The following is a 14778-nucleotide window of genomic DNA, read 5'->3' as shown; positions in this document are numbered from 1 at the left end:
GGGGAAAGGGTATGTTAACTATGTTTCAAGTGTCGGTAATTAATATTTTCATAATTTGATAATTTATTTAAATGTTTAATACATGGTTCTACACTTCAAAAACCTTTCACAAAAGGCCAGTATGACACATCAGATGACCATTTTACCTGGCATCCACTTCCCGCGAGTTACACTGTTAAGTGATTTTACGCCGTTGCAGTGCAATGATTCTACACAGTGCGCTTGTGTTTACCTGTGGTCGGCCATTTTCCAAGATGTAGTACACACGTGTTAAACCTTGGCATATTTTTAACTGCCATAGTTTGAAATTTTCCCAAGCAATCTCGGTAATATATACATCATTGGAAAGAAAAAATCACAGGCTTTCTATGTATGTATTTCTTTTTTTGATCCGTCGCTTTATTCTAAAAGAATTCCCGCCCAACAGATTCCATTGGGTGTTATGTACGCAAAGAAGAGGACAGTGCTACCACATTCTTTTCCTTTTCTAGTTTGTACTCGGAGGAAGGATATCGACCAGTCAAAAAATAAAACGATATTCGACACTCGAGTCCAATTATTTAGACTATCATGTATCAACTCAATGGAATGAATACAAGCATGTAACTAACCATTTTGTGACAATGAAGATAAAAAATTTCGAAATCATTTAAGCATTATGGTATCAACTCTACGGAAATTTTATGAATGCGAGTCTGTAACTAACCATTTTGTGACAATGTAGAGCTGATTCCCCTGGGTGTTAAAGCAGGAGATTGCCAATATTTCATTAAAAATTACCTTAGAGTCAATTGTTGGACCCTCTTTGTATCCCGTCTTCTGCTTAAATGCTTTAATAAAGGCCGGCTCCTCATTTTTGACATAAGAAACCTTGTTAGACATTTTTCGTTAGCAAATGGAGAATGTGAAAGTAAGGGAGGTAACTGTGCTATGCGGGACAATGGAGAATGTGAAAGTAAGGGATGTAACTGTGTTATGCGGGAACAGAACTATTGTTTTTATCTAGAACGAGTACTGTTCTACAGCCTGGTGTCCTTGGCAGAAATATTTAATAAATAAAGTAGAAATGGTCCAAAGGTCAACTGCCCGATATGTAACAGTCTCACAGGCATTATCAATACTCACAACAACAAAGTAGAAACCATGCCTCCCTGATCATGTCCAACCTTGTAGCAGTGGATAACAATCACCTCTCCCCTACTAGAAATCTGAATTACTTAATCCCACATTCTAAGACCAACTACCATGCTACATCCTGCTTCCTAAGGTACCATGCTGCATCCTTCTTCCCAAGGACCACCAGGCTACTTCCGACTTCCAAGTCAAAAAGTCGGAAGTAATTTAAGAAGTGTGGAAGTTGGAAATCAGAAGTCGAAAGTCAGGAAGTTGGAAGTTAGAGGAAGGAAGTTAGAAGAAGGAAGTAAGAAGTCAAGAAGTCGAAAGTAAGAAGTGTGGAAGTTGGAAATCAGAAGTCGAAAGTCAGAAAGTTGGAAGTCAGAATGTGGAAGTTAGAAGTCAGAAGTGCGGAAGTTAGAAGTAGGAAGTAGGAAGTCAAGAAGTTGGAAGTGAGAAGTGCAAAAGTTAGAAGTCAGAAGTGGGAAGTACGGAAATCAATTGTCCCTCCAGGGCTTCCATAGACACCCGACCATGTCAGAAATCTACATCTGTAACACTAAATAACGTCCTTAATGACAATGTCATTTATGCTGCAATTGGCTTAAATCCTAAAACGCCGAATGAGTTATGACGAAAACATATATGATATAAGGCGGAGTCATACTGCATAAATTTCTTGCAGACCAAGGACAGAGCCATTATTAGGACTGCAGGATTTTGTATTCCTTTTGGAGTCATTTCCCGTCTGCTTATTACAAGTGCAGTTCCAATTTACACGCATTTAATAGAATCAATTTACATTAAGCATTAAAAGTAAAATGTGACTCTGAAGGGTGTTTTCAATTTTCATTTTCAACGTAAAATAAAAAATAAGATACGACATTAAACAAATAGGTTTAGCCAGTTTATTTTGTTTCAGGTTCGATCCATGCACTTCCGTTACAATGTCAGTGGCAATGATGTTTTTGTGTTCCTACCTCATGACAATTAGAAACGGCATTCTGTGTTATTGACATTGGCAGAATCATGCTGGCATTAATTTTGATGGCACTTCATCCTGTGCCAGACCCTCTTAAGACTTATTCAATTAAAAGGGTCGATATCGTGCAAATACAAAATGATAGATAATAAACATAATAATAGCATACAGTTGACTGCTATAAGTTCATGGTAGTATAGTATATGTTTAGTTTTTGTATCCGTGAAACTGGCTTTCAGTTTTATATATTCATTCTCACTAATAGCCGACATGCACCTTGCCCAGACGCAAGGCAGTATTGAGAGATAGATAGATCTATTTGACTTTAATATGCAAGTTATTTAAAATACATTGATATGCTTACGTTTGAAGGTTCGAGAAAGACGGCAGACAGCAAAGAAGTCATCATTTATGATAACGTGGAAGTCTTTTTGCAGAGAAAGTGCCACTTTCGGCACGAGATAAAGTCCGTATCCCGGACGAACTCCCAGCTTACGACATTTTGCCGAGCATAGCATTTTATGACGAAAACTCCCAACTGCCTGTGGCGGGATTCGAACACGGGTCGCTCGGGTGCTAATCCAATGCTCTTACTACTTAGGTTTAAGGAGTCGACTCGTGCAGGCTGTAACAGCATGAAGTACGATGTTTTATTTTAATGGCTTAGGTGTATCCATCTTATTACGATTTAATAGCATTTGTTAAATGCAAGGTCTATAATATAGCAATATTCATGGATCATTAGATAGTAGTTGATGTTAATGCATATAATGTTTGTGAAGTTCTGGAGGGAATAGAATTTTTGTTACACACTGTACACAGTTGCTTGATAGATATAATAACTACATATTTTTATGAGCATAATATTCCACGAAAGGATTGTCGTAACAACCGTACGTAAAATGCTCTGTACACTGCTTGTACCGTTTGCGATGTTTTTTACGAGTGTGTCAGCGAGTGGTGCATTCGAATACGTTGGAACAAATATCAATGGGCAATATCTGGCAAATACAGCTTCGATAGGTATTTTAGGATGTGCAAGAGAATGCTTGACAACAGAGTCTCAGGTTCAAGGCTGCAAAGCATTGAGCTTCAATTTCGAGGAAAACGCTTGCAAACTAGATATCTAATGCTGTCGTTGAACAAAAGTTCAGCAGACGACAATATGCATAAGTGGCAGACATTTAAATTGACGTCTTGTGTAGATGGATGGCTATCATGGAACTATTCGTGTTACAAAATATACACGGAGATAGCTAACTGGACAGACGCTACGCAGCACTGTAGAAATGTTGGGACCCATTTAACAGCTCTAGAAACAGCAGAGGAATCGCATTTCATCTGGGCTACAGTGGCGCAAGGACAGACTGGGAACGTGTTTCTCAGCGGACGAGATATCGAGACAGAAAATATATGGCGGTGGGAGGACGGGGATGACGACGACATCCAGAACGATATTCTTATGCCGTTGTGTAACTTGAGTAGCAGCTGGAAAGATGGCGAGCCGAATAATATGCGAGAGGAAGACTGTCTCATTCTAGAGGTCGAAGGAAAGTGGAATGACGATATGTGTGGAAAAGAGTTTCCTTTTATTTGTGAGTATCATTTGTAACTTTTAGCCATTTTGTAAAATGGCTTTTTTATGTAGAAACCGGTTTTTTGTTGAAACAACTACTAAATTGTAGTTATTCTGCGATAACTAGAAAGATTCTACTAAGAAGTCAAAAGAGTAAAATATAACTTTACTACACTTAACTTTCATCTGTTAACTATTTGCACATACAATTCTTAAATGTTTGCTAGTTTTTGGATTTAATATAATTTTGAAGAAGTATTTGAGTTACACCGTGGTAAGTTAACGTCTTCCTTACCAGTATTAACCTGTTCTCCACAAGTAATTGCTAACATTCTAGCATGAATCAAGTAGAGAATGAATGGCTTAAGACAAACTGACCTCGATCAATCATCACGGAGAAAATACGCTTCGCAAGGGATTCGAACATAGCACCTCCAACCATGAAGTCTTGAAGTATCTACACACTGAACTAACAAGGCAGGCATTGCTGTTATAAATTCTTGACTCGCACTAATAAAGATTATAATAAACTAAAAACAATGTAAAATTTATGCATTTTTATTTACATACCCATGTATTGTAGAACACTTTATGACAAATTCAGGATAAAATTTTCATGTATCAAATATATTACAGTAACAACAACATGATAATAGTCAATTTTCAACATGATAATACAACACGATAATACAGCATTTACTGCAAGCAGCTTGCAAAATTTATACTATAAATTAACATCATATAAAATTCCACCACGTACATAAGACAGTCATACCAATCTATCTAGAACAGGCTTTCTCAACTGATTTTTCTTTACAAATTTGATAAACAACTAGTGAATGAGGAAACAGCAGAGAGGTAAATATTCAAAATGCATATTATTGGTAAAAATATGTTAAAATCCATTAAACATTGTAATAAACATCTGCTAAATATTTTCAAATACTTAACGTTTATTGTCCATTTATGTATACTGGTAAACTTACAATGTTTTTACTTCAAAAGCAAGATTGAAGTGGTTTAGCTGTTTTTTTTTTGTTTTGTTGGGTTTCACTTTAAGCCAGCACAGCAGCCTAATAAGTCATATGGCGACTTCTCAGCTTTTGATAGTGGAGGAAGACCCAAGGTGCCCCTCCAGTCATCATCAGTCTGGCACCTGGGTAGAGCCACCAACCTCCCATAAGCCAGCTGGACAGCTTCCTCACAAAGAGAATTATACACCCACAGTGAGGCTTGAACCCACATCAGTATTGGGCAAGTGATTTAAAGTCAGCGACCTTACCCACTCGGCCATGACGGCCATATCAATCAAAATGTACAAAGAAAAGGTCATTATACTATTCTTTCATTCACAAGCATTTGAAATCTCTACCTCTCGTATTTTATATAAAATCACATATTTACTGGCTCACTTACTTTCTCAGTGCCAAACCTATCGAAGACTGAAAAATTTATAACAAGATAAATCACCAATATCTAATGGCAGTCTTGAATATATCTATTTATGTAAACACCTGAAGACTTGAAATCATTTTTTATTAAAAGAAAACAAACTAAATTTTCTCCCTCAAAACGAAAATATAACCACCTCCCTCCCCCCTGTGACTACTCGGAGTCTTCACAGGGGAAGAGAAAAATTGTAATAAAATGCTAGAATATGGAAGTCTACTGCCTTGCACTAACTTTATGGTCATAAAAATGGAGTTCTAATAAAGTGTTATCACTAGAATAAATATCCATCAACTTTTCAAATCTGAAACATACACACTAAATTTTTTATCTCTTTAAACTCCAAGTGACTAAATTGCTGATTGAACACATGAAACTACTAATAATTGTAAACGTTTCTGTAATTATGAGACTGATTTTCTAATTTCAAACTTGAAACACTGATGAATATCAGCCCTTGGGCAACACTCATCACTGTCTAAAATTTTCAGTTACTTTCTCTAGGTAGTGTATTCACATGCTGAGATGACATTAGTTGCAGAATGAAGTCGTGCAAAGTTTCCTTGCAACCTAAACATTTTTGACGATGATAAGATAATAAGTTTCAGACTTGAAACGTTGAGGAATATCAGCCAAGAATCAAAGTGAATAAAGTTGTATAACATTATTTGGACATTTTCAAAGGATTTCAACAAATGAATATCATACCAGTATAAACTATATTACACTAGGACAATACACTCCTCATTTAAACAGCATCCATACATCCACAGATTAAATCTGCTATCATGATATATTGTATGAACTCTTCACCAATCATATCTTATTTCTGGTTACCCAATCACATACCATTTCCAGTCATCCACCAATCAGACACTATTTTTAGTCAAGCACCATTCACACAACCATTCGGGATATCCATATATCATTTTTGGCCATATACCAGTTTCCATCATCCATATAATTAGGGCCACTTACACAACATTGTAATTAAACCACACAATCTGGACCATTAAGGCAACATCATTCTCATTAACACAAAATATTGTCTGTTTCTACAACCCTTTTCTCATCCACACAAGTTTTGGACACTTGCACATTTTTGCTAATTCACAAACTCTTATCTAAAATACTCTTAAATTGGTTCATTTACTGATATCTCAAGACACAACTATGGTAACTGAAACCACACTAAATATCCACAAAATTTCGGACAGATCATAAATCTTTTGTTAAACTTATTCATACAATACTTTGGACCTTTCACACAATCATTTAAGGATAACATGGTGTAATAGCCATATTTCATATATTGTAACTGGATGGTAATACTTAAATGAAATTGGGTCACTTTAAAGACATTCAAAATTAAGAAGTTTTCACCGAGAGATTTTTCAAATTTTATCATTTTTTGGGGAGATAATCAGTATTGAAGTTAACACTGATGCCTATGGGAAATATATAATTTCTTTGATTATGAGAATCTGAACTTTAGTTTCCAGAAAATTTTGCCATAGAAAGCTGCATTATATGATTCTGATACAAATATCAAAAAGAAATCTAAAATTCCCCATAGGAAAAAGGAGAAAATCATTTTTTTTCTAGTTTTCAGGGGAGATAACTTGTGAAAAACCAAAATAATCTGGGGAGGTAATCTACAGGAAATTTTTGAGAACTTCTGTCACTATATAACTTGTCAATATGCACCTTATTTCTATCGTTTGACATTTTCAAATAATAAATTATCAAGTTGTATGTACGCTTTTGATGAAATTGAGGCCTATTACACCATGTTATCCTTAACAACTTTTCTTATGTAAAAAAACTAAAACATACAATGAAATTCTCAATCACAATGTAAAATCTCACATTGTCCATCATGACGATATACCGGTATATCAAAAGTAGATACATGTACAGTGTAACTTCAGAAAACCACACATCCCCTGGACTGGAAGAAAAGTCCTTTTTTTTTTTTAAAGTTTCTGGTATCTGGAAGTACGAAGTGTTTTGGACAAATACAACTGCATACTTTAAGCCATTTTCTGCGATTTAGATCAAGTTAATTTTTATTTTTTTTTGGATTTAACGTCGCACCGACACATGATAGGTCATATGGCGACTTTCCAGCTTTAATGGTGGAGGAAGACCCCAGGTGCCCCTCCATGCATTATTTCATCACGAGCGGGCACCTGGGTAGAACCACTGACCTTCCGTAAGCCAGCTGGATGGCTTCCTCACATGAAGAATTCAACGCCCCGAGTGAAGCTCGAACCCACATCAATGAGAGCAAGTGATTTGAAGTCAGCGACCTTAACCACTCGGCCACGGAGGCCCCAGATCAAGTTAAGACTCCTAAATTATTTTAATTCTGTCTTGAAGGGACAGTTCAGTTTTACCGTGTTTTTACATTCGCTTATTCATTTTAGATACGGAAATGATGAAGATTTCATAAAATACAGTGATTTTAAAAGGTTTACTCAATTTCTTTACATACTAACATCCAGCTTTGAAGTTTGAGAAACTGTTTGACCAATTACGAAATCAAACCATTGTCCGAAGATAAATCTTCATGCTGACTAATTAATTTTTTAATTAAATTCTCGCTTTTAATGATACTGCAATTAGAATTAAAAGTCCTTGAAGATGTTTGATGTAAACATCAAAATTGAAACTGCTAATCATTTCTTTAATGAAAGATCATTACTCAATTATCAAGATTTTCGGCGGTGTTTGATCCTTAGATTGACAGGTTGTTATTCTAAAGCAAGTAAAAACAAGAGCACCGCCTTGCGGGTGCTGACGCTCATCTGACTTTTTTTTTGTATAATAGAAAAATTGTCCTACCCATGATTTTCTAAGTCCAAAAAGGGCCATTATTCTTGCAAAAAGCAGGAAGGAGTTATGTTTCTTGATGTACATAGTCAGCTTATGATGGTAAACAACTGTTGCAAGTTTCAAAGCAATAGCTTGAATAGTTTAGGAGAAAAGCTGACCTAAACATAAAACTTAACCAATAAATCTGATATTTTTTAAGTCTAAAAGGGGCCATAAGTCTTGCAAAAAGCATGACAGAGTTATGTTTCTTGCTGTACATGGTCAGCTTATGATGGTGAACAAGTGTTGCAAGTTTTAAAGCAATAGCTTTGATAGTTTATGAGAAAGGCAGACTTAAACATATTACTCAACCAAGAAAACTGATTTTCTAAGTCCAAAAGAGGCAATAATTCTTGAAATAGGCTGGATGGAGTTATGTTTCTAAACGTACAGGGTCAGCTTATGATGGTGAACAAGTGTTGCAAGTTTCAAAGCAATAGCTTTGATAGTTTAAGAGAAAAAGTTGACCTAAACATAAAACTTAACCAAGAAATCTGATATTTTCTAAGTCCAAAAGGGGCCATAAATCTTGCAAAAAGCAGGATGGAGTTATGTTTCTTGCTGTACAGGGTCAGCTTATGATGGTGAACAAGTGTTGCAAGTTTTAAAGCAATAGCTTTGATAGTTTAGGAGAAAAGCTGACCTAAACATAAACATAAAACTTAACCAAGAAATCTGATTTCCTTAGTCCAAAAGGGGCAATATTTCTTGCAAAAAGCAGGATGGAGTTATGATGGTGAACAAGTGTTGCAAGTTTCAAAGCAATAGCTTTGATAGTTTAAAAGAGCTAACCTAAACATAAAACTTAACCAGGTATCGACTACATATTTATTTATTTATTTGGGTTTTACGGCGCACCAACACAGTATAGGTCATATGGCGCCAAACAGGACTACAAATTTTGGTTTCACATCTCATTTACATCGAAATAAAAACATGAGGTATGGAATCAAAATTTGCATACCTGCTGGAATCACAGAGTTACAGCAAAACCAAGTGTTAAGACCCTATTAGTCACCTCTTACGATCCTGCAAGGGTAAGACAGTGGTTCAAATTCTTTTCATACACAGATCGTCCCAGAACCACATGGGTCACGCCGACGCTGATCAAGTGATGACAGTAACTCATCATTTTTTTCTCTCAAAAAATCAGACGAGCTAAAAAATCAGTCACCGCTAATTGGTAAACAGTGGAATCACAGATGAAATTTTCCAGATGCACAGATTTGCATTCAAACAATTATCTATTTGTTTGTGTTGTGCGGTTTTTGGAAGTAAAATTGTATTGAAATAAAACATTTTTTTTTCGAAAATATCATTCAGTGTTCAGAATTTGGAAGTTCTAGTCTTTAGGAGTATGGTATATATAGAAAATAGGCGAAAAATCGAGACCAAGAAAATCGTCTGATTTTCAGAAGTTTCCTGTTTTTGGAAGGTTTGGTATTCAGAAGTTCCACTGTATATCAAATTTGCCATTAACATTTATTTGCTGAAACACTGATTTGCCAAAAAAATTTCTCTAAATTTTGTATCTTAATCACTGGGATTTATAACATCTGTATTTGCATTATTATTACATCTAATTATATTCATCCATTTTAAGAACAAATCTTAATTTAAACCGAGATTCTATTATAATGCCACAAACAAACTTATTCTTCAGATTATGTAAATAAAAAAATATGAATTTACAAAAGAAACTGAAAGTTTACATAGAATGAGCATAACTTTAGTTGAAGAAAAAGAAATTTGAATGATAATCATTGATAAAATGTATTCACAAGTGAGCACACAAGCAACATATATAAATGCATATATATATATATGTACACACTGCGAGCACTATGGAAACTAAATGTACACACTGCGAGCATTATGGAAACTAAATATGCATAAAACTGAGACGTTTGGAAAATTAATTTTACTCCATGGCCAGTTATATTTCATTCATGATTTTTTGGTAATAAATTATATACAATATGTACATGTTTTCTATATACAAACTATATACATAAATGATCAAACTATATACTTGTGTAATGAGACAAAAAGACGTGTAAGTTCTAAAAATAGCACAGTATAGGCCATGTAATAATATTGCATGGTTATTTCCAATTCCTTGTATGTTCTCAAATGAACTAACAGTAAATTAAATATAAAATAACTATTGTCAGCTTCACAAAGTTACACAAATTAAATGTAAAAAGGTAATAAAACAGAACTACTACTGCCATATTCATCAATGTTTAAAGTCTGAAACTTCAAGATTGTCTAATCCTGCAAAGTTTCCTTGATTTTCATTTATTTGGCAACGCCAGAGCAAAATGAAACAAGAACAATACCTGCGGGTGCCATCGCTTGTCTGCAAGTGCTGGACAGTAATAACAGAGTTATAGTTATTGGCCTTCCTACTAAAAGCTATAGAAAGTATTCAAGAAAAGTGAACTTTAAACAAAAAATAGCCAAGAAATACTGATTTTCTAAGTACAAAAATGGCCATTAATCATGACAAAATGCAGGCTAGCGTCATGGTTTTTGGTCTACTTACTCATCTAATGTTGATAAACAAGTGTCCAAACTTTCAAAGCTGTAACTCTTATAGTTTTTTTTGGAAAAGTGGACCTAAACAAAAATCTTAACCAAGAAAATCAAATTTTCTGAGAACATAAAGGGCTATAATTCTGACAAAATGCATATTAGAGTCATGGTTCTAGGCCTACATTGTCATCTAATAATGATAAACAAGTGTGCAAAGTTTCAAAGTTATAGCTCTAATAGATTTTGAGAAAAGGCAAAACTAAACAAACAATTTTAACCAACGCCAACGATCAAGTGAGGAAGATACCTCATAGATTTTTTTTTCAAAACTCAGATGAGTTAATTAAGCAATTTAAAATCTAAGTTTCAGATTTCAAATATTGTTGAATACCAGCCACGATTCTGATTGCAAGTCTACCTACAAGAACTATTCTATACAATACTCCTTGCTCATTATTTTTACAATGAAGAGCTACATGTATTTATTTGTTTGGGAGTAAAATCCAAGTACCTTATACCAAGTGAATACCAGATGAAATATTTCAACAAGTGAAAATAAAAAACCTGGTGTTCATATGGGAATCATATTTGGATGTAATGTGTAAAACAAATTATTTTTCTTTTCAACAGTTTCCACCAAATTTCATCCATTTTACCTACACATTGTTATGACAACACAAATTTTATACTGGAAAAACTTAAATATGCGTAACTTTTTTTTTTTTAAATATAGATTTAGAGAAAATGTGGCACAATTTATATTCATTAAAATATTAAGTATTAACATGTGTTTGTACAAAATTCTATGAAAGAAGTGTTTTACTGACTGAAAAATTTATGAAATATGTAACTTCTAAATCTAAATTCATTTTTCATATTAGTATCATTTATCATGTAAATGTCTTTCATTATAAATCTCACATTAACATGTATGTAACTTTTGTATTTAAAAATTAGACCAACTAGAGATAAATGCAAAAAATAGTACATCACATCTTTGATTTAAACAAACATCAATCTTTTTATCTTAATTCCATACTGAAATATACAAGAAAATGGCACTTCATTTAATACTACAAGATAATTTTGTCATGTTTACTGTACAACAAAGACAAACTTTAACCATATACATGTACCAGAGTCCTTGATCACTCACCCGAGTCAGTTGACCTATGTGTGCACAATGTAGTGGAGCCACTTGAGCAAATCCAAAATGTACATGCAAGGACACTACTAATCATATTTGATAAGGACCCATCAAATGGTTCACAAGAAAAAAGTCATTTGTATAAAAACTTTAATGTGAGTACTCCCCTACACTTAGTCTTACAGCTCAGCCTAGCTCGAATGTGCTTAACTTTTTACAAAACTTTAAATCATATATAATATGAAACCAATTATTTTCAATTAATCACACCAATCCCCTTGTAAGAGATGCACAAAGCAAGACAAAACTGTTGCACAATAAACACCTGATATAATTTATTATCAACACAGCTTTTAGACAAACTAAAAACATTAAAATAGCACTTTTCATTTAACAGAAAAAAAATCAAATAAAAACTACATTTATTTGCATACCATCACAGACCTGTTCAACAGGTGCACTTTTAAATCAAAGACAATGACCAGTTTCAGAATCATCTGACTAAAGAACAAAAAAATAATTACAAAAATCAAACCGCCAGTATGAAACAAGGCCAGTGCAAATAATCAGGACACGATTTTGGACAGGCAATCAGAAAAAAATTCCCTCAGTAGAAAAAAATCACATATCTCATTTTGTATGCGAAGTTATATCTAGAATATTAATTAAGTTATATTCAGAGCATCAGTAATGTGCTAATCAAGTAATAAGACAGGGTTTCAACATTAAACACATGAAAATACAAACATAAATGTTAATGATCTATTTTAAAATGGTAAAGTTAATAAGAATTCAGGGAATACTGTTGTTGTTACCTACATAATACAACAGGGTTTTAATTCACACATGCAACCATATATTACAGGTTTTACAATTTCATAAGAAAGGTGTTGGAAATCGAGAAGCTAGCTTAGACAAAAACAATACATTTATCTTGACAATGCACTGTGACAAGGCCTTATAATAAGAGCATGACTATCAAGAGAAAATTGATTTACTCATTTCTTCAATACCCATGCACTAGAGTATCATTTCAAACACTGATACACTGCAAAGTTTTCAATTTAACAATACAAAATTATTTTCACAACATAATAATGTGGCAGTAGTTGCAAAGTTCACATTTTTTTGGAGAAAAAAATGCATCTTTAATACTTATTGCATTATATACTGCAGACTGGGTAACATTTGTAATGGTTTTATCTTAAATAGTGAATGTTCACAACTATTCTGAGTGACTTTGTTTGATTTCGTTGGGTTTAACATCACACCGACACAATTTAGTTCATATGGCGACTTTCCAGCTTTTGATGGTGGAGGAAGACGCCAGGTGCCCCTTCTTGCATTAATTCATATCACGGGCAGGCACTGAAGTAGAGCCACCAAACTACCGTAAGCCAGCTAGATGGCTTCCTGACATGAACAGTTCAATGCCCCTAGAAGCTCAAACCCACATTGGTGAATGGCAAGTGATCTGAAGTCAGCAACCTTAACCACTTGCCTATAGCGCCCTCCCCCCACCCCACTCCCTGCTTCTTACCATGAAATTATTAAATACAGCCAATGCTAAAAATAACCCATTCTATAGTAGTATAAATTTCTTTTGAAAGACACAGTACATGCACCCTACAAATCAAGCTATAAGGGAAATCCCTTTTACTCCCAATGCAGCAGAATTACCGAAACTTGTAAAGAAGCCTATCTGTTGACTGGTATGTCTAAATTAGCAAATCTTTATTTTCAGGATATATCACAGGTACATTCTACAGTTCTTCAATCCTTCCACAATAATATTCCAATACTGACTGAGGGAGTCCTGTTTTTATAAGTGCAGAATACTAAAGTAATCATATATTAATCACAATCACATTAACTAAGCAAAATGTAATCAATTACATTTTCAAATTACAGTCTAAGAACACTGCTCAAAACATGCCTAGTCTGCATTTTCACCTAATATTGAGCATCATGTCTTTTTACACACACAGAAACTGACAACCAAAGAGAGTTGTTTTTTCTGGATATTTTGTTAATATGAATGCCATTCATTGAATGAACACTGTTTGGCAAATAGGCTTATTACAAAATCTATAATACAAGTAATGCAACAAAAGATATTTCGCAACTTAAATATTTTCACTACAGTGCTTAAAGCATGCATGATATCCTTTATACCACATCCCTTTTTGACTAAAACAGTACTGAAATTTCCACTGAAGAAATTTTCCAATCACTGTTGTTATAACCTTCTATCGAACTGCCTTTTTTCTCCTCCTCCATTGAAACACTGATGTGTCATGCATAGTGGAAATAAGTTCCTGTGACCTTTACATATTTACAAAGCACTGACCAAATTAAATTAATTAGCACAATAACTTATCCTGTCAAGGTACTGAAACACAATAACTTATCCCATCAAGGTATTGAACCAAGCATTTCATGCTGGGACACATCTATACATATTCTTTTTCAATCCTATACAGTTTTCAATCCAGTGAAAATTCATGCTATGTACACAGAATGTTTAATTTATACACTAAATAGTCCGTTCACAGGGCGGGCGTACACAATAATGTACAATAGCACATTCGTTATCCTGGTCATCAGAAACCAGCGTAGCTACAGTCTGTTTCCAGTAGTCAAAACTTATTCTCGAACTCTGAAATAAAGAAATTTGTAACATACTTATTTTGTTATTGTACAAACTACAAAGCTGTATTTTCAAAAGAGACAGGCAACCATTGAACTCAAAATTGTGCAACTTCTCTAGGGTGAACACCTCTTGGAAGACGTTGTGTGGACACCTCTTGGAAGACGTTGGGTGGACACCTCTTGGAAGACGTTAAGCGGACACCTCTTGGAAGACGTTTGGCGGACACCTCTTGGAAAACGTTAGGCGGACACCTCTTGGAAGACGTTGCCATGGTTCTGTTCTTCTAAGTTTAATTTTTTTTCGTAAAAGCGTAATTGATAGAGGCTGTACTGTAATTATCACCTGAATGAATTGCTGTTTTCACTTTTTATACATATATAATATATTCTACAGACGTTTTTTCTGAACTTCAAGGAAGAAAATTTTCAAAAATATGTTGTTTT

General features: G+C 34.3%; 1 protein-coding gene across 5 annotated transcripts in view; it reads right to left on the bottom strand.

The window, feature by feature from the left end:
- Nucleotides 1–14778, bottom strand: part of LOC123548598 (short transient receptor potential channel 4-associated protein-like) — a 70778-nt gene that overhangs the window by 13192 nt on the left and 42808 nt on the right. For 2 of the 5 annotated variants that reach the window (XM_045336017.2, XM_045336018.2), the window contains one exon: nucleotides 4214–14341. The exons of the other annotated variants lie outside the window; for them this stretch is intronic. In XM_045336017.2, coding sequence (XP_045191952.1) covers nucleotides 14219–14341 — 123 coding nt within the window. In that variant the 3' untranslated portion in view covers nucleotides 4214–14218. Of the gene's footprint in view, nucleotides 1–4213; nucleotides 14342–14778 lie in introns of those variants that run through there. 5 annotated transcript variants of the gene reach the window in all.

This window comes from Mercenaria mercenaria, chromosome 6 (genome assembly GCF_021730395.1).
Source record: "Mercenaria mercenaria strain notata chromosome 6, MADL_Memer_1, whole genome shotgun sequence".
NCBI classification, from domain to species: domain Eukaryota; kingdom Metazoa; phylum Mollusca; class Bivalvia; order Venerida; family Veneridae; genus Mercenaria; species Mercenaria mercenaria.
The sequence above is the reverse complement of the archived record's forward strand: the minus strand, read 5'-3'. Positions and strand labels throughout refer to the sequence as shown.